Source organism: Hemiscyllium ocellatum, chromosome 31, assembly GCF_020745735.1.
Source record: "Hemiscyllium ocellatum isolate sHemOce1 chromosome 31, sHemOce1.pat.X.cur, whole genome shotgun sequence".
Lineage (NCBI taxonomy): Eukaryota > Metazoa > Chordata > Chondrichthyes > Orectolobiformes > Hemiscylliidae > Hemiscyllium > Hemiscyllium ocellatum.
In genome coordinates this window covers 32924721-32947798 of record NC_083431.1, presented here as the reverse complement: position 1 = coordinate 32947798, position 23078 = coordinate 32924721, and the positions used below count along the sequence as shown (strand labels likewise).

The 23078-nt window shown below is 40.3% G+C and overlaps 1 protein-coding gene across 9 annotated transcripts in view; it reads right to left on the bottom strand.

The window, feature by feature from the left end:
* auts2a (activator of transcription and developmental regulator AUTS2 a) overlaps positions 1 to 23078 on the bottom strand; it is a 1193837-nt gene that overhangs the window by 24809 nt on the left and 1145950 nt on the right. For 7 of the 9 annotated variants that reach the window (XM_060847963.1, XM_060847971.1, XM_060847969.1 and 4 more), the window contains 6 exons: positions 17095 to 17190; positions 12462 to 12533; positions 8561 to 8590; positions 5283 to 5354; positions 3027 to 3168; positions 1259 to 1336 (listed from right to left, as the gene is read on the bottom strand). In XM_060847963.1, the coding sequence (XP_060703946.1) occupies positions 1259 to 1336; positions 3027 to 3168; positions 5283 to 5354; positions 8561 to 8590; positions 12462 to 12533; positions 17095 to 17190 (490 nt within the window). The remainder of the gene's footprint in view (positions 1 to 1258; positions 1337 to 3026; positions 3169 to 5282; positions 5355 to 8560; positions 8591 to 12461; positions 12534 to 17094; positions 17191 to 23078) is intronic. The other 2 variants (XM_060847965.1, XM_060847967.1) reach the window with 1 other exon arrangement.

The window sequence follows — 23078 nt, the reverse complement described above, 5'->3', positions numbered from 1 at the left end:
AACATCCTGAATCAAAAAAATATACTCACCATCCCGCTAGATTTTCTCCTTCCCCTTTCAATTTTGTGATTTTGGACACAGCAGCGTTGCGTTGCTGAGTTTGTGGGAATTAAATGTTCCTAACACCACCACCATCTGGTACTTTGAGGGACTGCAGCCCATGATCATAAACGCAACAATTTTTAACAACATTTCAGCCACCTAGAGTGCTACCATTTTTCCGACACACCTCATTGAAATGCACAAACACAACAAATTGCCCAGGTAACCAATTTTAACCAATTATTTACATGTCTATCAGGAGTAGGAATGCTCTATAGTGCACTGCAGCAAGCGAAGCTTTCTGAAATGTCATTCTCTATTCGCTATGGTATGACAGCGGAAGGCAACTTAAATAGCTCAAGGGCTGCATGTTCACTGATGAGCAATACAAGGATGCTGTGTGGTTTTACCGTCTCTGGAGCTGATGGGAAATGGAAATAATGTGTGGGGTTTTCCCTTTAGAGAAACTTACCTTGGTCTCACCACAACTAGCTACTGAGTGACTTCCTTAACTTGCCAGTGATTAAGGTCAACTAATGGCCAACTAAGGGCCTTAAATTGCCACCTCCTTGTTCATGTCCCCTCTGCGGTGGGAGAGGACGATGGCTCATTTCCCTGAGTGGGAAATCATGGCAACCTGTTTGCCCAGTTAGGAAACAGGACTCCAATTCCCCAAATCCACCAATTACTGGGGGTGTAGGTGGGGGGCAAGGTCTTGTAAAGCCCTCTGTCCTGAACACATTAGCCCTGCAGCTGACTCCCAGACTGAGGGAAGGAGGGGAAGATCAATTTAGCTTCTTTTTGTCAGATCCTCTGAGGAATTGGCCTTAACCAGCAGACATCAGGGCTCAGAGATTGCCAGCCTCTTACTGGTTGGCCGCTGGTGATACCTGTGCCTTTGCTTGCCGGTCAGCTGTGAATGGGCTGATGGGCGGATAGAGCAGCACATTGGTCATTACCTTACAGGCACACCCCGCACGCTCAGAAACAGGAAAATCGTGCCCTGAATAGGAATGTAGTTTACAGTGAATTCTGCCATTAAATGCTGAGTTATTATCATGCAGCCATAACCAACTGAGCCAAATTTGGACATTTTCCCAAGAGCGTACACTTAAGTGGAGTAGACTGTACTGTATGTGCTAACGTCTTGGCAGTTGTTTCAGTCTGCGACCTCTTTCCCCAACTTTTCCCCAAACACCAGCCAGCCCATGATTACCTAAGTGAGCAGCTGGACTCAGAAAGCTGTTGTGATGAGGTGGAGGTCCAAAGGGATTTCCACTTGGATGGGTAGTACCTGCAAAGAGACAGAGAAGGCAGTTTTCTTCAAAGTTATGAGAGAAGCATTCACACAAAATGGTTCACTGTGATCTGCAACATCTTGAAATAGCTTGGCAAACCAAATGCATGAGGTAAAACACATTTTTTAATTGCATCTTAATAGTGTCAATGAGATTTATCATGACGCTCAGGAAGTGGAGATTAGTTAAGCTTTCATTTTGAAGACTTCTAATCCCAATGACTATGCAGATTAGTGGAGAATACCACCTTCAAAAATGAAATAGTTCCAGGAATTCCGTAGGTTGTGTGCACAGTCTGTTAACGATGATGCGAGGTTTAAAATTTTTTGATAACTAGAGAGAGTGACAAATTTATTCTGAGAATCAGACTGAGTAAGTAAAGCACAAAGATTTGGGTGGGGTGTGCAATTGAAAGAGGGAAAGATAAAAATACAGAGAAATAGAGACAGATGGAAAAAACAGAGAACAGTAGAGATAGGGGAGGCGATGACCTTGTGGCATTATTGCTGGACTGTTCATCCAGAAACCTAGGTCATATTCTGGCGACCCAGGTATGAATCCTGCCTTGGCAGATGGTGGAATTTGAATTCAGTAAAGAAGAATCTGGAATGAAGAGCTGAATGATGACCATGAATCCATTACTGATTGTTGAGAAGAAAATCTGGATCACTAATGCTTTTTAGGGAAGGAAACTGCCACCCTAACCTGGTCTGGCCTACATGTGACTCCAAACCCTCAACAATGTGGTTGACTCTTAACTGCCCTGGGGGGGGATGAGCAATAAATGCTGGCCAAGCCAACAATGCCCACATCCCGTGAACGATTAGCAAAAAAAAAAGAGGAGACAGTGAGGAATAAATGAAACACGGACAGATCAGCAGAGCAAGAAACATTGAGAGACAGGGAAAGAGGGAGGAAGAGACAAAGAATTATGCAAAGGAGAAAGACAAAGATACCTTCAGTGATATAGGGTTCACAGAGCTTCTAATGAGGGAGAGTGTAATTAAATTGTGACAAGGTTAGTCAGGTAGGTTCCAGTGTGGACTTTGTCACATTTTTCACAATAGGTCTATGTGCACAGAAAGGCTATGAAAGCATGAAAGTCATCCCAGGGGAGAAGCGAGCTGGTTAAATATTCTGTCTGGATTCTATTCCCTCTTCATTAAGGATGAACTTGCATTGCTCCAGTGTCTTTTGTGACCTCAGCATGGCTAAAAGCACTTTACAGGCCATGAAGTGCATTAGAAGCAGTCACTCTTATAAACTAATAGAAAGATTTCCCCTCAGGAACTTACTGTTACTCTGAACTCAATTTAGAACAAGCCTAACACAGTCTGACTGTTCAAATCTATTTACACAGACTTTGCTGAAAATAAATGCTTTTAAATATCATTTATTTAAGAAAAGATATGGAATTTCTGTGAAAGCATAGTCACAGGAATTTACTACTTTTCACTTTCCACTGCACAGAAGTAGATTGTGCACGAGGTTAACGCTGGAGGGGCCGTACTGAATGTGAATAGTGCCATCTAGTGGATATGGGTATTTGTACAGGTAAAATACACAAAACTGGCAACCCAACCAACTATTCATGAATTTGACCTCCTAGCAGTAGGACAAAGTGAACATTACTGCCGTTCAGTCACTGCTGAGCGGATGACCATGCTCTGAAGTGCAATTCCTTACCAGCGGTGGAGAAGAGAGTTGCTGGGCGAGCTAGCTCATGAGGATGGTGGATAGCGCCAAACATGCTGGGGCCAGGTGGCCGGCTTAGGAACTCCGGCTTCAGGCCAAAGTCGAGTTTGTGTGGATCGGACTGCATCTGCTGCTGTAAGGTGCAAAATCAAAAAACATCCCGGTCAAGCTATGTCTCACCACCTCACACTCCATGCTCCTTTTGTACAAGTCTGAAACCTTTCATTGAAAATGGGTAACAGCCTGAATCACAATCTGTTTCTCTCCCTCCAGATACTGCCAAACCTGCTGAGAATTTCTAACACTTGATGTTTTTATTTACAAAAGCAGGCTGACATATTTGACAAATTAATATATGTTCCAATCAGTGGTGACTCATATATTCAAGCTTACGTTAAATTATGCAATAATTACTCTTTCAGCAATAACTGTTTCAACAATGTGCTAGGTTTTTCACATTGCCCAATCTAAACTTTGAAAATTTCCTCTTCGAAATAATACATTTTGAGTTACCAGGACTGTTATGTGGGTTTCTGTGGGTGTGGGAGAGTGTGGTCCGTTCTTGCAGGGTGTGTCAGGACTCTGCAGTTTAGTCCTGAGCGCATTTCTCTACATTTGGACTGGGGTGGGTCTATTGCTATCGCAGAGTGGGGAGATGCAGTTTCTTGCCAGGAACAGGATGGGTGCACATCCTGGCATTTAGGCAGAGGAGGGAGATTCTCCCTATACTCCATCATAAAACTGGTTGTAGTGATTCAGAAATATGAGAAAAACATTGTAAACTGCATTTCCACAGTTTATTCAGAATTCTTGCAATTTGTCCAGCAAAGTTAAACATTGATTTTAGACGATTCACGTTACCAATGATAGAGATTAAATATTTCATGAGAAGGCGGGACTCAGGTATCAGGATTTTGGTCTAGTGGGAAAGATCAAGGTGTAGACTAACAGGAGTGATCGGGATATGGACAAACATAAGTGATCAGGATACAGACTACCAGAATGCTCAAGATGTGGATCAATAGGAATGATCAGGATATGGACTAACAAGTGATTGAGATGTGGTTGAACAGAAGTGTTTGGAATGTGGACTACTAGAAGTGAATGGGTGTGGATCAGTGAGAGTGATTGGGATACGATTTATGTGAAGGTATGGCTTCCAAAGCTTTACATCACTGAACCTTCTTCTGTGCACTGGACTGTCATAATATAATTGATCACTTTGCTTAGACAACAATTCCATCAATATCGTATTAATTTGACTACAATGATGCAAATGCTTTGGTCTTTCTTTAACAAGTCACTTTGATCTTGCTGTGTATTCGTATCTGCCCTGGTGCATACAGCTTTTCCTATTTTAAACACAACCAAGCTACCCAAAGAATCATTAAGATGCAATATAAATCCCCCTCTAACTCAATGCTACGATATAAGAACCTTGGAAGAGGACACCTTAACCTGGGAGTGTGGTTTTCCAAATGATTAATTCGAGATTCTCTTAAGTGTGAGCCGTGAGTTGAATGAAATGAAGCAGGGATTCCTTCTCTAAGCTCGTGGTGACCAGGACTGAATCAGTGTAATCTAAACCTATTTCACCTGGATTTATTCTGTCTGAAATCCATCATTTGGATTGGATCCCTGATGAGTACACAACATGGAAATAAAATGAGGAAGAATTTGACGATGAATGACATAAGTGTCAGGAAAGTATGTGATTAAAAAAAAGCTGACAGTATCCCAGTGTGCTCTGAACTTCCCGAGAATGTGCCACAGACTATCCCCTGGAACACTGCTCCCACTGAATGCCATTCACCATCCAACAAGGTGCTGAAATACTCTGGGGAAGTGACAATACACCCTGCAAAGAACTGATGAACACTATAACAGGGAAATTTAACTGAGTTGAGATTCCAAATAACAAGGTTCTAAGCAGGCACTCAGCTCTTAAGAAACTAGGGATGGGCAATAAATGCTAGCCAGCCAGCAATACTCATGTCCTACAAGTGAATAAAACAAAATTTAGACTTCTACTGATTTCTTAAGTTGCTTGACTCGCATGGTATATGCCATCAAAATCTTTTGATTAGGCTGGTCCTTATAGTGATTGACTTGAACGGTTTATGCCATCACTTCTTGTTCAGGTCAGCCATTTTAGCTTTCTCCTGAATAACAATCGTGAACAGATAACCATTTAAATTAAGACAGTGTGAATAGAACATGAATGGAATTTTGCAGAGAGAGACTGACCTTGACCTTTTGCTGGTGATGGTATATCTGCCATGCTATGTGGACATGCATGGCACACCACTTGCCAGGCTTCTGCAGAACACAACAGTTAAAGGGTAATTAATCAGTATCTATGACAAGAAACCACAAGCTTTTCATGACCAATGTAAATTTTAGCTCAGACCTCCAAACTGAGGCATTGTAACAAGTTTCTTTTCCAAATGAAGCCAATGTCACATCCTGGCCCCCTCTATTGGCTGTTATCATGAACAGTTTTTCTCTTTAGCTGCTATCTTTCTCTCTCTCTCTCCTTTAAACCTGGAGTCCTTTAATCTATCATCCTTGCAAACAGCCAAACTGCTTTTCCTCACCAAACATGATGCTGCCTCTTCGGATATTACCATCTTTCCGTGAATCTTGTATTTGAATCATTCATTGCAGTGTGCGCTCCTATCACGGGACCAAAATTGCTCTTAATGAAGTCACAAATTATTTTCTAGGTGACTGAGAGAATGGTAAACCATTTCTTCTCAGTTTTCACATCCTTCCTCATCCTGTGACACATTTGGTTATAATGTTCTTCTCTCCTTTGTCATCCAGCTAGCTGGGTGGCACTTGCCTGTTTTCACTGTTATCAATCCAATCATTGTGGAGTGTAATTGGCAATGATTCCTCATCCTGCTCCCATACCACTACCTCTAAAGTCTCCCAAGGAAGTATCCCTGTATTGCAACCCCCAACACTCCCGTTTCTCACCGACATGCTGTCCTTCTACATCATTGTTTGTAGGCCTGTGACACCAAGCACTATCTCATTTCTACCTCTTCTGATTCTGCTTTATTACTAAACTACCAAACTGCACATCTAACATCCAGTCCTGAATGATCAGAAAACACCCAAATTAAATATTGGCAAGGCTGAAGCCACTATCTTTAATCAACCAATTCAAACTCAGTTACATAACTAACCAACCTCTTCCTCCCAAGCGACTGATTGAGTCTGAAGCAGACTGTTTGCAAACTTGGTATCACATTTGATTCAAACCACCATCATTATGACCACTGGTGTCCATCAGTGTAAAATTGCACAAGTTAGCCCCTGTTTTAGCTCATCTGCTGATGAACCATCATTCATGCCTCCGTTACTTCTGCACTTGGCTATTCTGGTATAGTCCTGAAAAGCCTCCCCCATTCTACCGTCCGCAAACTTGAGCTCATCTAAACCCTTGCTGCTTCTGAAGGGCCACTGGTCCCGAAACATTCACTCTGCTTTCTCTCTCACAGATGCTGCCAGACCGGAACTTCTCCAACTATTCCCGTTGCTCTACCTTTGGTCGCCATGTGTTCCCATAAACTCTGGAAATCCCTCCCTAACGTTCCTACTTCTCACTTACTTTAAGCTACTCCTGAAATCTACCTCTTTGACCAAGTTGTCAATTGTGCTGATATCATCTTAACTGGTCCAGTGTTTATTCTTCTTTGTTGATCTCATGTGAAACATATGGGGCATTTTATTCCAGTAAGGAATTCTGTAAATGTTAGGCATTGTTGATGTTGGAGAGAATCTTTCCAGGCTACTCCATTTCCACCGTCTTATTTGAAGAGCACACTGGCACAGATCCCTTTCAGCTCCAGTGCTCTTCCTTCAAACATAATTCTCATCTCCAGGATCAAAGAACTTAATTTTTTTGAAAATGATCAAACTTCAATGAGAATAAGGCAGCCTATATTCTAACTTCAACGGCCCATTTATAAGCTTCTGATGGTTCTGAGCCTCAGAATCTCCAAGTTCTTCCCAGTTGTGGACTGTGGTGCACCAGTTTAGAAGTATTTTCCTGTCAACATTTGAAGCTGCACCATTTTCTTTTGGATGTATTTTACAAATCTAATAGATTGATACAGCGCAGAAAAGGCCCTTTGGGAATCTCCACTGTTGTAACTATCACTAAAGGTGCACTAATTCCAATTTTCTGCACTGTCCTACATCCCTGAACGTTACAATATTTGAAGTACTCATTCCAATATCTTTTAAAGTTTATCCAGCAATGCATTCCAGATTCCCACCAGCCGCTGAGTTAAAAAGTTATTTTACTAAATTCCCTCTGAATCTACTGCCCTTTGCCCTAAACAATAGCCTCTCATTATTGAGCCCTTAACTACTAATCACCCTGTCCATACCCCTCATTATTTTATAAACCTCAATCATGCCTTCTCCCCAACTCAGGCTTCTCTGTTCTAAAGAAGATAAGCCAAGTCTGTCTAGTGTCTCCTTATCATTCAATTTCTCCATCGCGGGCAACATCCTGGTGAAACTCCTCTGTACCCTGTCTCTTGCTGTCACATCCTTCCTGTAGAGAAGCGACCAGAATTGCAAATACTACTGCAGATGCAGCTTAACCAATGCTCTATACAACTCCCAACATTACACCCTTGCTTTATACTCTACGCATAACTGATAGAAGAAAGTGTCCCATTTGCAAAGCTTGTTTCAGATTAGTTTAAAACTAATCATTATTATAAATTACAGCAAAATATTATTGCTATGCTCTTAAGTCCCCAAGAGTGGACATGTCCTGCCCAAACAAAACACACCAATCATTCTATGCAACAAGATGGTTTACCTCTAATTAAACAACCTTGCACTGTCACCACCATTTAACATGCAAAGTATGAACAAAATCACTCAAATTCCTCAAGTAAACACATTCATAAGATTTTACAGGATCTCAAAATATTGCACCCTGACTAATTATAATTGTCAAAATTAATTCTTTTATTCTTTCCAATTTCCTTTCTTCAGAAGTTGGTTACACGCCAATTACTCATGGACATTACATTCTCGAAACCATTATCCATGTGTGAGCCCTGACAGGGAGTGCCAAAGGCTATTTTACAGATTCAGTGGGGTTTCTACTTTGCATTTAAAGAGAAGGGTCACAACCAATTAGATAGCCATCAATGCACTGTATGCCCTCCATCATGGCAGGGTCACTGATTAGTATTACTGCTCCTTATATATCAAATGTAATGCCCTAGATCCCACCCTGAGTGAGCCCAATGGACCCAAAGCTCCGTGCTACCTAGCTTCATGTGCAAAGCCAACTAGTTCTTCCAAAACCTGCTGCCACTTCAACAAATAAATCACAAAGAAGCTGTGCAGCCTGTCTAAATGTTTGAAAATGATCTTGCTCGAGAGGACTCTGACACTTTAATAAGGTATAATTTCTTAATCATTCACTTATCTTTCCATCCCAGAGGGAGTACACAGACAGATTATAATTCGAAAGGAATAATTCTTACCCTCAACATCGGCCTGAATGGATCTGTCAGCTGCAAATAAAGAGTGACAGCTCAGTTACACATCTGTCAGTCAAACCAGGACAATAATTGCAATTTTTATTGCCTCGTTAGTCAGTAATTTGAAATGTTAACATTTTACTTTCAGATGAAACATTAGTAGAAAAAATAATCAGCAAAATTTCATACATTTGTCTGACCTTCTGTTCTTTGTCATTAATTGTAGGAATAGAGAATGTTTCATGCACATGATCATAGAATGAGATTCCTTTGGAATACAGAAAGTAATTCCTAAAAGTGTAACCCCTTTCCTTAGCAATTCTTTGGTGTATTAGGGTTTAGTTAAGCAGGATCACTGAATTATTTTAACCTTTACTCTTCTAACCTTTTGCTACTTTGGCACAGTTAGAAATTCTAACTCCGAGCAAGCACATACCTCCTATCAAAAAACGCAATATTTAAAATGATAACTACATTTCCATCCCAATAAGATTCAAACATCACATATGAATAGAATGAGACGGGCCCCTGTAAAGGAAAAATTATGAGAAAAGGACAGAGAAACCTGGACTACCCTTCACCACACCAGACAGCGGGATGGCTTGGGGTAGCACGGTGACTCAATGGTTACCACTGCTGCCGCTCAACGCCAGGGCCCCAGGCTGGATTTCAGCCTTGGGCAACCGTCTGTGTGGAGTCTGTACATTTTCCCCCTGTCTGCTTGGGTTTCCTCTCTGTACTCTGGTTTCCTCCTACAGTCCAGATGTGCAGTTTAGGTAGGTTAGCCATGCTGAATTGCAAACAATGTCCAGGGATATGCAGGATTAGCCATGGGAAATGCTGGGTTATGGGGACAGGGTGGGTCTGAGTGGGACAGTCTTCGGAGGGTTGCTGTGGACTCGATAGTCCGATTGGCCTGCTTCCACATGTTAGGGATTCTGGGAATGATTCCATGAAACAATGAGGCCTCACTGGTATGTGCAAAGCAGTGCACAAAATGGATAGGGACAGTTCATAACATTGCTGCTTGGTAATGACTGTCAGAATAGCAGTACAAACAAAAGTCAAATTCAAAACTGATATCTGCATACACTTCAACAAACTCTGCAGTCCTGCTGCATCCATATATGTATTGTGCTGGATGTTAAAACCATTACCTCCATAGTATCCCCATTCTCAACAGCAGGGGAGTCCAATACATCAGAGTAAAAAGATAAGGCTGAAAAATTTGCATCCATCTTCAACCAGAAGTGCTGAATCTATCTCAGCCCCAGCATTACATATTCCAGTCTTCGGTGACTTTGGTTCACTTTGTGTGATATTAGGATGTGGCTAAAGGCACTGAATGCTGCCAAGTATATGGGCTCGACAAGAAATGAACCAGAACTTTCCATGCCCCTAGTCCAAGCTATACAGGTAGAACACTCTCATCTACCCAATAATGTGGAAAACTACTGACGCATGTCCCGTCCACAAAAGGCAAGACAAATCCAAAATGGCCAATAACCACCTTATCAGTCTACTCTTCAGTATCATTACAGTGATGGAAGGGGTAAGCAACATTGTGTCTAGGGGCATTGCTTAGCAACAACCTGCTCAGTGACACCCAGTTTAGGTTTTACCAGGGTGACTCCACTCCAGACCTCATCACAGCCTTGGTCCAAATGTGGACACAAGGGCTGAATTTCAGAGGAGAGGTGAAAATGACTGCACTTGACATCGAGGCCACATTTGACGAACTGTGGCATCAAGAAGTCCGAGCAAAACTGAAGTCAATGGGAATTGGGGGAAAAGAATTTTCACTGGTTGGAGTCCTACCTAGAACAAAGGATGAGGCTTCTGTTTGTTGGAGGTCAATTATTTCAGTCCCAGGACATCTCTGCAGGAATTCCTCAGAGTAATGTGCTATGTCCAATCGCCTTCAGTTACTTCACCAATGAACCTCCCTCCATCTTAAGGTCAGAAGTGTTGATATTCACTGATGATTTCTCAATGTTCAGCACCATTCATCAGTCCCTAGATAGTGAAGCAGCCAGTGTCCTTACATAGCAAGGCCTGGACTTGCGCTGATAAATGGCAAGTAAAGTTCATGCTATGTGTATGCCAGGAAACAATTATCTCCACCAAGTCAGAATCTCAGCGTCACCCCTTGACATTTAATCATTGATGTTCTATCATTATTGAATCTTCCACAATCAACAGCCGAGAGACTACCATTGACCAGAAAGAACAAGGGCTGGCCAGGGGCTAGGAGTTCTGCAGCAAGTTACTCATCTCCTGTTTCTCCAATACCTGCCTACCTGTCTAACAAAGCACAAATCTGGACTGTGATGGGTGAAGCTTTAACAACATTCAAGGAACTAGATGCCATTCGGTCAAAACAGCTGTTGGTCAGCACTCTATTCATCACCTTCCAACATTCACTCCCACATCACTGACATACAGTGAAGCATGAAGGTATCCTTCCAACATTTTACAAACTTATCATCTCTACCAACTAGAAGGACAAGTCCAACAGATTCCTGGGAACACCAGCATTGCAAGTTCCTCTCCAAACTGCACAGTATCCTGACTTGGAACTATGCCACAGTTCCTTCCCTGATGGTGGGCAAAATCTTAAAACTGTCTTCCTGATAGCATTGTGTGCATCTCTACACTCCAGGGATTGCAGTGGTTCAAGAAGGCAGCTCACCACTTAATTCTCAAGGGCAATAAATGCAGCACTTACCATCAACTCTTATGTTCCATAAATTATTTTTTAAGAAGTCAGTGGCATACAGAATAATAGCAAGGTCAATGCACTAGATAATAATGCTGTTTATATTCTATTGACCATTTTGATGCACTACTGGAGTGACACACAAGGATAGTTTCACTCATTCTACCCCCATTAATTGCCTTACATTCATATTGTTCTCTGGTGCCATAAAAAAGTACACAGCACATTCAACCTATTGTGACTCTGCCCTTGCCCATTCTTGAACTACACTTTTGTGCCTTTTCAAGTCAAATACATTCTTGCTTTGCAAATACCTATGGAATAAAAGGTTTTACAGCTCATGAGGAGCCCATTCAGCCCAGTGTCCCTGCACTGACTTTTTGCAAGAACTCTCCAATTAGCTTGACACCGTTTATCTCACAGATCCACAATTTCCTCCTTTATCAATTATTTATCCAATTCTCTTCTGAAATTACTATGTTTCAGATAGATCAAAATAAATTGACATTGAATTATCCTGCTTCCTTGAGAAAAATGCTGACCCCTTTGCTTGGGGTCTTTGAATCATAGAATCCCGAAAGTGTGAAAGTAGGCCATTCAGCCTACTGAGACCACACTGACCCTCTAAAGAACATCCCAACCAGACGCAATCCCCTACCCTACCCCTGTAACCCTGCGTTTCCCATGGCTGACCCACCGAGCCTGCACATCCCTGGACACTATGGGCATGGCCATACCACCTAACTTTCATATCCTTTGGCTTGTGGGAGGAGACTGGAGCATCTTGAGGAAACCCATGGGAGAAAGCGCAACTCCATATAGTCGCTCAACGGTGGATTTGAATCCAGGTCAATGGCGTTGTGAGGCAGAAGTGCTAACCATTAAGCCACTGTGCTGCCCTGATTGCCTAACATTTTCCCCCGTATCTTTATCTGACAAAAGCATAATAACTTTTTGTATCTCTTTTCACAGTTGAGAAAACAAATAGCTACAATCAACATAGTGTCAATATTTCCATCCCAAGCACAGATAGTTTCCTGGTCTAATTGTGCATTTATAGCCTATTTGAACATGTAGAATGCAAATATGGCAGACATTAAAGAGTTGCCGATTATCCAAGGACAATGTACCGATATAAAATGAATAACCAAGGGACAGCTTTTTGAAAAATCTGATCACATTTACCCTGGGGTCTTTTTGCAGCAGGGTATGGGGAACTGCTCCAGGCCGTCCTGCTACATCAATCGGATTGGAGGTCTGCAGAGGAAGATAGAAAATCCTGTTAATATGGAAAGATAAACTATTTCTGACAGTCTGATGAGTAGGTGAAATGTTTAATTTAAGCCAGCAACTGTAAAAGAACATAGAGGCCATTTTCTGAGCAGCTGGTGAATTTTCTTACACATTTTTGACCTTTCGTTAACAAGTGCAGAGCTGTAAGTAACCATGAGAAACAATATCATGCTGCTCTCATTTGTCGATGTGAATTATGTTACATCAATCCAACCTCTTTTTGTCAATCACTGGTCATTTCATTGTATTGCTCGCCACTCAAATCCCCCTCCCCAAGCTCTCGTTATTTTTGGATCTGCCATTGGGGAAAACAAACTTATTTAATTCATTTACAACAGGGCTTTCAAAATCCCACCAGTCTTCTTTTGGCCCTGATGTCATTACAACATATCTACAGCTACTGATTTGATTAACCACACCCTTTCTAACACCTTTGAAACACAGGTTTCATTAAAAATATATGTATTTCTGTCTCTCAAGCTGACCGTACCCCCAGTACATCCCTCAGCTTCACCCCTTCAATTCAAGGGAGACAGAAATGAATGGTTATAATGGACGACTTGGTTAACTCTCCACTGTCTGGTTGGACCACGTACAACACTTACAGATCCTGTGCTCATCATCTGAAACATCTCACTATTCCCGGATCGTTTGAAAATACAAATCCCCTGACTTTGTTTCTCCACTATAAACAACACTCTTAACTCTTCTCTCGCATTCTTCACCTTCCATTTCAACAATGACTGTGAGGTGCTCATGGACTCCTGCACCACTAAGATTGAGGCCATTCAATCCACTTCCTCTCCCACTTCTCTCCCTTCTCCAAATTCCTCTCTGCTACTGTCCATGCCCTGAATTCACATCTCTCTCTAGTTTCGGCTTCATCTTACTTCATTCATCGTCTTTCCATCTTGTTCCCGGGACTGCTTCCAACATCCTCAAAACTGTTCCTGATAAATGGATGACCGACAAAATTCCCTAAAATAAAACAAAGAACTGCAGAGGTCTGAAATAAACAGAACCAGAAATAGCTGGAGAAATGCAGCAGATCTGGCAGCATCTATGGAGAGAAAACAGAGTTAACATTTTGAGGCCAGTGACTGTGAAGAAATGTCAGACTAGACTTGAAGCGTTAACTCTGTTTCTTTCTCTACAGCTGCCGTGAGATCCTGCTGAGTTTCCACAGCAATTTCTGTTTTTATTTGTGACAAGATTCCCTTCCCAGTACACCCATCAATGTGCTTGCTGATCCATACTGACTCCCAGTTAAATTCTCATCACTGTTTTCCAAACTCTCCGTAGTTTCCACAATTGGCCACCTAGGCATTAACTGCTCAACTAATAGTGGCTGTGTCTTCAACTGCCAATGTCTTATGTTCTGGAATAACCCCTCTATATCTTTACCTAGCATTCATGCTGTAAGACACACCTTGCAATGTGCCTCTTTGATCAAGCTTTTGGTCATCTAACCAATGAAACTGTACGTTTCTCTGTCAACTTTTGTTCAATAACCATTCCAATGAAGATTCTTGAGGTATTTTCATTTGTTAAAGACATCAGATAAATACAAGTTACTGTAGCTCAAGCCATTGCTAGGTTATCAAGCAAACAATTGTTTCAATGAGTTTGGGCAGAAAGCAAAGCCAAGCATTATTAATACAGAAAAGTGCCATATCCTAACTCAGGTACCAAGCACTAAAATCATCTGGTACACAGAAAAGAGTTCTTTGCATAAAGCCCATAAAGCCCTACCTCCGTTCCAATCTCCTCCAACTGCCTGCATCCCTAAGATATTTCATAAACCAGCTGCTCTGCAGTTTCCCTATCTGGGATTGTATCTGCATAATATGAAATTCCTAGACAACTAACATTCTGCTTCAACCTTACAGCAATGTGGACAAATTTAAGTTTCTGAGCAGCTCTCTAAAACAAGATACTGATTTCACCATTCGTGCTGCATCAACATACAGATCAACTACTTCTGACTTTGAGTCCTTTTGCTTCATCATACTACTGCTTTGAGAGATCATGGTCAATGGGAACTGGTTTGGAATTTCCCAAATGCATTTCACAGAGGACCTAAACAGTCTTGTCTGCGCTAGACTTAACCCAGAAAGCTCTCTGTTAACACACTGACAAACCATAATCCATTCTCGCCTCCATTCACTTCTGCAGATGGCACTTCCCACAGCCTATGGTAATGAGGTCAAAAGAGATTCCAAGTCACACTGTATGTGAGAAATTCAATAATGTGGCTTCAGAAGATAAGACAAGGGAATCCTTCCTTATATTCAGTGTTATTCATAAAATGTATCTGACCTCACTGAGTTTGAAGTTAGAATATGACTGGATATCATAAATTGCTGAAATTCAATTTCCATCCATTAGAATTTACTTGAAAGAAGTCGATAAGATTTCACTTAGTTGGTTGGTTTGTGAACGTTAGTCTGCAGAACATCTCAAAATCCACTTTACAGAAGCAACTTTGGAAAGAAAAGCAAATATGAAGAAAAATCCAATGCACTGTTTTAACTGGATAGCTCGAAAGTAAATTGCTGACGATACTTTTTACTAAGAGACCGTGGTAATGTTTTCTCAGCACTGACCAGTAACAGATAAGATTAAATCAGGAACTCCTCAGCTGGTGAGTGCAGATTGCCCATCTCTCCATGAGTACCAACAGCTTTGTTCCAGGCTCAGCCGAGCTGTCTGTGGGGCACTGCTGGCCTAATTCTTTTACCTTCGGAGTCAAGGCACTTTGTTAACAAAATATACTTTGATATGCAACTGCCAAGTGTTGGCAAAACCAGTGGAATTGCCAGATGTAGGTAGGTGCATCTTTCTGCGATAACATAAATCAGTTTCATCACATATTCTTTATATAAATAAGGCCTATAAGATGAGCTGCCAAAATAAAAATTGCATTCTGTTTCTCTGTAGCTAGGTCACATTGAAACAAATCATCATCTTAACTGGATGTGACTGTTACAATTTGCGCCTTTCCACAATACACTTTACTCAGTAAAAAGGTCATTTTCATAAGCAGACCTGTGTGTCGGAGAAAGTGAGATCTGTAATCCGTTTCCTGATGTGAATGGAACATGACATAGGGTGAACAATTACTCTTTTACCAGGACATGATGCAGTGGAAATTATGGGAGCAATCAACCACATTCCGTCTGTTTCAACAGATGGATAATACTGGAGTCTGAATGAAACCAATAATCATACATATATACAAGCGGTTTGATAACGTATACTAGTAAGAAGCCAGTAATTCAATACTTGATTCATTACCTAAACTGTTTCTAATCAGCAAATTTAGAAATCCATTCCAAATCCTTCTGAATTTAGTCTGTAATGGAATGTGTGTAACACCCACTCACTGTTTCACTGTAGAAACAGGCAGAGGAAACAATGAGATAGTTGATGCAGACTTGATGGGCCAAGTGGACTCCTTCTACGTTGTGCAATGATTCAATGAAGCAATCGGAACATTCCATTCAATTTAATTTTTATCCCTTAGGATTTCAAAACCAGATTCCTTCTGATTATCAAACAGATTCCTCACAATCATTATACAATTACAAATGCTAAATGTATTAAACTTAAGACAGCAATAGCTTTCATTTTCATGTCTTTGAGGCAAACACATGCAAATGATTATTCCAAAGACATGAATAATTTTTGATACAATTAATGCAGAAATAAGAAGCAATTCCATTGAGAGGATCTGACTGAAGATTATCTGTGTCTCCAGATAGGTCTGCACGTTGGTTTTCCCTCCCAGTGCCAAGACGAGGGTTTTATCTCAGAAATTGAAATTAATTATAAATTTGCTTTATTTCACTAAAGTTCGCATTAAAAATGACACACTCGGTGTTTGAGGAGCTCTATGTCCATCACAGTTGCATCAACCTGACAGGAATAATGTAGTGCTCCTCCTTCCCAAACCAAGAAGGGGATTCACCAAAAATCTTTTATCAAACACAAACAGACATTTCTGGAGAAACTCAGCAGGTCTGACAGCATTTGAGAGTATAAACAGAGGCAACGTTTCAAGTTGAGTGACTCCTTGTCAGTTCTGAAGTTCGTTCTTGTCTGATCTTACGGTTCTCTTTGCTGCTTACAGAACGAGTGCCTTGGTAAGTTCTAAGGAAGGGTCACTGGACACAAAACGCTAACTGTTTTCTCTCCACAAATGATGCCAGACTGGCTGAGCATTGTCATAAATTTCTGTTTTTGTTTGTTCCAGATCTTCAGCAACCACAGTTCTGTACTGTATTTTAGTCACCAAAAAGCTTTTCCTGTTTGATGATTCGAAGAACCATTTTCAATCATGGATTTGATTTGCAGTCATTGTAAGCAGACGATGGAAATCCACCTCCTTCAGATAGTCTTCAGGGGTCAAGATGACCTTAATTCAGATCCTAATGGATAAAAGCTCCCAACACAGACCATTGACCATGAGTGACATTTCAAAAACACAGGCATGGAAAATTGGGAAGAGGGACTGCTGGGTTACCTTAGGCTGAAATGCTCCTTGCAGAGAGCCAAAAGGACCTGTAGGTGGAATCATGGGAGGAATTCCAGACATGGACGGAGGATATGAATGAAACAACTGCAGGAAGAAAAGGAGGAATGTTTCAGGTTCGCTGATCATAATGATAAAGTGAAGAAAGACAAGCAAAGCGTTCAGCACCTCCTCTGTTAAATACTGCGCAATTTAAAATTAGGTTAGAAAGGTAGCTTTGGAACAGGATTTGGTTTCACCAGCATTTTAAATTCAATCAATGTAACAGATGCATTTCTTAGCTCACAGGAATGCTGAAAGAAGAAACAGGCATATACTGTGTTGACCCTGAGGGCTCAAACTTTAATTCAGCACCACCAAAAATCATGATGACAAGCAAGTCCGTGCTAAACTGGTTTATTTATTTTCCTGCTACTACAACATCGGCAAAAACTTAATGGTCTGTCACCACGTTTCCCTCCTGTTGCTAATAGCAGTTAAAATGGCAGCGTGCATTAACCTATGCCAGCACAAAGTAATAGTCCAATCCCCAAAATAGGCTACGTGTTTGTCTGAACTCTCACATACCCTGCTGCCAATGAAGCTATTCACGTGGAAGCCTCGGCACACGTGTTCTTCAATTGATTTAATATATCTCTAGGGGAGTACAGTTCAATCTGAATGGTATTCCAAACACACAAATTCAACTACATAAATCCAAATCCAAACAGCAAAATCTCAACTAACTCTCTTCAAGTAGATGTATGTAGTTCAACTAAGTTTTAATTTTGTGACAGAGTTCATCTATACTCACAGTTCTACATCATCTTCTAGGTGAAAAAGCATCACCACATTGGCTAAAAATGTCTCTATGATCAAAGTTGACCAACTACCTATCCCATGCCTGAGTCTACACAGGTTATTGTGCCAACTCTATACAGTACTCTGCAGCCATCTTGTATGGTCACACCTGTATGAACACATTCTAATTCTTTTTTTAAAGGAGGATGCATTGTGAAACTTTAATGAATGCACTTTCAATCACGTTTCCCATAAATTTACAAATCCTAACAAGAGAAACTCCACTTAGCAAAAAGTCTTTTATTACCTATTTATTATAAGCCTCCTTGAAGATCCTCCTTTATAGTAACAGACGAGAAAGGAATGTTGCTTTTCCAAACTAAAGATGATTTAAGTAACACTGCCCTTAACACTCTTTTCCTGCTCTTAATAGATTATGACACCCGAAGTACCTTCCAAATAAGTTTGCTCATCACCATTTGTTTTGGGTTCCCATGATTACTGAAAACAACGTTGAGGGATCTGTAACTTGTCGTGTATTGTTTACAGAATACTGGTGCAATCACTTCCTGTCAGAAGCAAGATGCAATATGCAAGCATTACCAATAGCCAATGTCTGAAATGAGGATTATGAGAACCTGTGGTTTTTGATGCCTTGAACTTACAATATGTATCATGCCTATCAAAGCACATATACATAATATTTAATGGCATGGACCTTATGGCTGAGATTTGGAACCATCTAATGGTGAATGATCTCAGTCTAAAAACAATGCACGAATTGCATTATGAGAGAACAAGGAGATGACCTGCTCCAACGGCTCTATTAACAAGACTTCTCTTTTGGATACAACAGGCCTTCAAGATGGATGACAGCTTTTTCTGTAGATTTGCTTTCTTACTTTTAGAGAAAACAAAGTCTCCACACAATGTTTTTTGACAGAGAGCCATTTGTAAAACATTTTTTATGCATAAGGAATACAATAGCAGCTAAGATGGAAGGCATTTACTCAGAACTAACATGCCACTTGCTTTTCACAACAGATCACTTCCTTACAAATTTACTATTCAAAAATGTCCTGAATCTCTTAGATTTTCGGGACAGTTTTCCATTTTGCTTCTGTCATAATCAATGCAGCCACCTACCAATCAGGTCTGATATTTGTTCAATGAATCTTACGCAGGGAAACAGAACAAATTTGGCTAGCTATTCAGCGATAGACCTTTGTCCACTGGTGAGGTTCCCATGGCTAATTAATGGCGTTTGGTGCACTTTGACTATTTGGAGGCTGCAGGCAAACATTTGGCTCAGATAATCTGTGCCCTCAATGTTACATTAAGTTTGAGGCCCAACAAATATTACTGTAGTACAAGACTACAAAGAATTTTGAACCCTAGTTACATGACACACGATTCAAAGATTACCGATAGCTTTAAATCATTACTCCAAAGCTCAAGCACCCTCAAGAACAAGGTCTGGTTTCTGGAGGGTATTAATTCTGTAGATAGATCCAGCGCAATGAAAAGCAGCAATAGCAGCAAAGAAAATGAATAGCTGTTACTGATTATTGGTATGGAGGATTAAGCTTAGAAGTAGTAACTGAATTAAGTCAACCATTTTTACTGCACACAGTTAAAAAAGATCTTAGCTATAGACAGAGATAACTTCTTGCTCTATCTACAAAGAGTTTAGAGTATGTAGCCACTTAAAGATGGAATATATCACCTATTTTGAATTGCATTTAAAGTTATGCCCTACGAATCTAATTGAACAATATATTGTATTGCATAAGATGCTTTTGAATTGGCCTCACTGAAAACAATTCTCCATCAGTAACACTGAAACTGGATATTTCCTTAACTTTTAACAGATGTCACCTCAAGAAGATGGGATTCTGTAAATCCAACTCAATACTGCTGTCCCTGTGATTAGCTTTGTTCTGACCACAAACAGTATATCCTTTTGATCTTATTTCTGAAAGCAGATGTAGGCCTCCAGTTGATTAAAACACTATACTATGATCTCACATATCATCCATGGCATTTTGCGAATGCTACGGTTTGTTTTTATTCCTTTCAAAAATGAATTCATTTTGGCAAAGTTATGTGCAGAAAATTAGAGATGAGTTAAGGTCATTAACAAGTTTCTTAAAAAACTGCCTAAATTCATATTAATCTGCTGTCACTAAGCACTGATCAGTATTTGCAGTTCAGTGTCACATTTGACACTTGCATGAATCTTGCTACTTTAATAAAACATACTTCAAGTAATCTCAAGGATTGATTTGTTTATAGCCAATTCCTGAACTTCTGCAATGACTTGATTTGATATTTTGACTGTCTCAGTAGATATTGATTTGAAGTGCTTGAAAAGTACTGAAATATTGTGAAAGAAAATTGCTCTATGTATAAAAAATGAAAAAAAAAACATTTCTGGTGACTTTCCAATGGAAAATAGACCTGCACAGAAAATACCTGCTCGGTGATTTCGGCTCATCTGGAGACCGGGAATTGTGCACGCCTCCTGGTAGAATGGCAGTTCACCTCTCGTAAACTCCATTCAATGAATTTAATTATCAAATGATTATTTAGAAGTAAGATACATAAGGCTAGGGGTGTCAGTTACATTACAATAAAGCAGTTGAATATGCACAAAGTTCGAAGGGTGCTGGGATTTGTAAAATGCTCCTTTCTATTTTATTCTGCATCTCCTACAGATGTGGAGAATGGGTCTCTATCTGAAAGCTCTGGCTCATATATTCCTTGCACATCGTATTCATCCACAGCTCCTGATAATGTACTTAATTTTGTTACTACTTTTAAGCTCTACAGCTGAAAAAACAATGCATCAAAGTGTGTGCATAGCATGGAAGCACACCAATGACCAAGAAAAGCTTTGGATGCAAGAGATTTGAAAATGAAGTGGGTAAGCAGCTCAGCTGTGTGAATACCAAAGATCACAGCACAGACCAAGAGCAGCTCACAATGATGATCTAAAACCCTTGAAGCACTGTCTGTTAAGTGTGATCTCAAGCATGCAACAACCCTATTTACACACGTGGGGATTTAATCAGGTCTATGCTGCATGAAAGAAACCACTGTATATGTGCAATATGTGCCAAATCAATAAGCCATTTTCTTTTCTCTCCGACATCAGTAATAGACTGGACTCTGCTATTTACTTCCATTCATCAACAAATTATGACCATAATTATCCCTGCATGTCATGTATTATCACTGCATATCACATGCAAGCTGAAACTCACCATATTATTCTCTTACTCTAACCCACTGACTCCCAGAGCTTCTAAACTTAGCAAGTCCTTAACTGCTTCAGAGTTTCCATCTTCCTGGATAAATGGAAACATTTTAAATCCACGTCTGGTTTCTTCAACCTCAATTTGCATCTTTTAAAAAAATTATGATGTATACAAACCAAAAACATTAATATCACGTTCCCTCTTTACATCTGACCACTGACCTCCTGTCTGCCTCCAGCAATATCTGTTCTTATTTCTCCATGTGCATTTTTGTCTCTATTTCATGAATTGTGGGATCATTGAGTTATCTCAATTCATAAACAGTAAAAGAAATACACACAATCTTGCTACAAACAACAAAATTGATATGAAGAGCACAACCTCAGTTAAACTTTATTGTTGGGTTTCCAAAGTCCTACACTTAAGCACCCAAGCTCAATAAAACATCGAAACCAATTGTTTTAATACAGGATACCTACTGCTTCCCAGAGGCTCCTTCGGCCTCCGTTGAAAGCTATGAGACATCAGTTTTACTCAAGAAAATCATTTTATAACTCTCTCGTGATCAGATTTTAATTTTGTTTCTCTTTTAAAAAAATGTTACTGGGTGTCAAAAGTTGTGGAGGAATGAGAATACAATTGTAAGTTTGAGTGGATACAGTCCCTGAAACTATACTTAATAGATTATAGCCTTTACATTTCTGACTGTTGTGATTAGTTCAAAGGAGTTTTCATGTGCCTTTGATATCCAGGCTGTTTAAATCATTGGAAAGGATGTGGTTTCTTAAGGAAAGGCTCTGGTGTGAATTAAAATGCACAATGCACTCAGTGATGAACAACAGGTGGTGCACTGAAGTTGTGCTGGAAATCATCTCCTCCAGAGGCCTGCTCTCAATTTGAATTGGCTCTGGTGCAAATGGACCAACCAAAGTCAATCTGGTTTGATTACACCATTGTTCCACTGTTTACTGTGATATGAATTCACTGTCTCTTCTCCTTGGCAGGAGAATAAGTATCTTGTTAGATTAATTATCCTGATGCGCTGTCATGATGTTACTGAGATTACACATGTTTGTGGGGGGTGGGGGTGAAAACCATTCTGTCAGCATATAATCACAGTCCCCTGGGTCTGCGGTAGCATCCTTACCTCTGAGCCAGATTGTCTGCAGAGGTGTGTAATGTCTGAACAGGTTGATGAATAAAATACTTATCATCACAAGAGTATACTACTTGCTGCATTTCGAAGAAATGAAAAGGTGGGGGAGGTGACACATCGAACACTTACTTGAGAAATTATTTTAGCACTATTATATTTGCTATGATTTAAGTGAAACAAAACAGAGTTTGGTTTTGGAAAAAATAAATTTTCAATGCATCATGTGACTTTTAACTTGAGCATGAAGGAGGATATACCAGACCTCTATTTTGGATTACACCTCCAAGCCATCTGATCCTTTTTACCCAGTTCATAATTTGTTGACTTCCAGAAAAGAGGGCTAAGCATCCTCTGAAGTCTCAAATAGACAAGCCACATGAACAAGACTTAGCAGTTCAACTTGATGGTACATGGTCCTTTGCGTTGGATCACAGGTTTTGTAACTAGTGCTCTGCAATGAATTCCCTGCTTCTCCTGAAGCCATTGCCATGTGCCAAGGCACAGTTCCACAAATGTTAGTGATCCTTCAAGCCCTTCATTCAATGGGCTATTCCTCACAAATAAACTTGAGTAAGTGACTTCAAATCATTCAACCATGGAATGGAGTGCACTAAAATCAAATCCTTCCTTATCCAGCAGCCCCACACACATTTTCAATAGAATCATTGAAGAACAATCAGCAGTAAGAACCTTACTGTAATTTCATGTTCTGTACACAATTCCCTAATCACAGAGATACAAGGAGAAATGCAACAGGAACTGGGAATAGAATCTGGGAT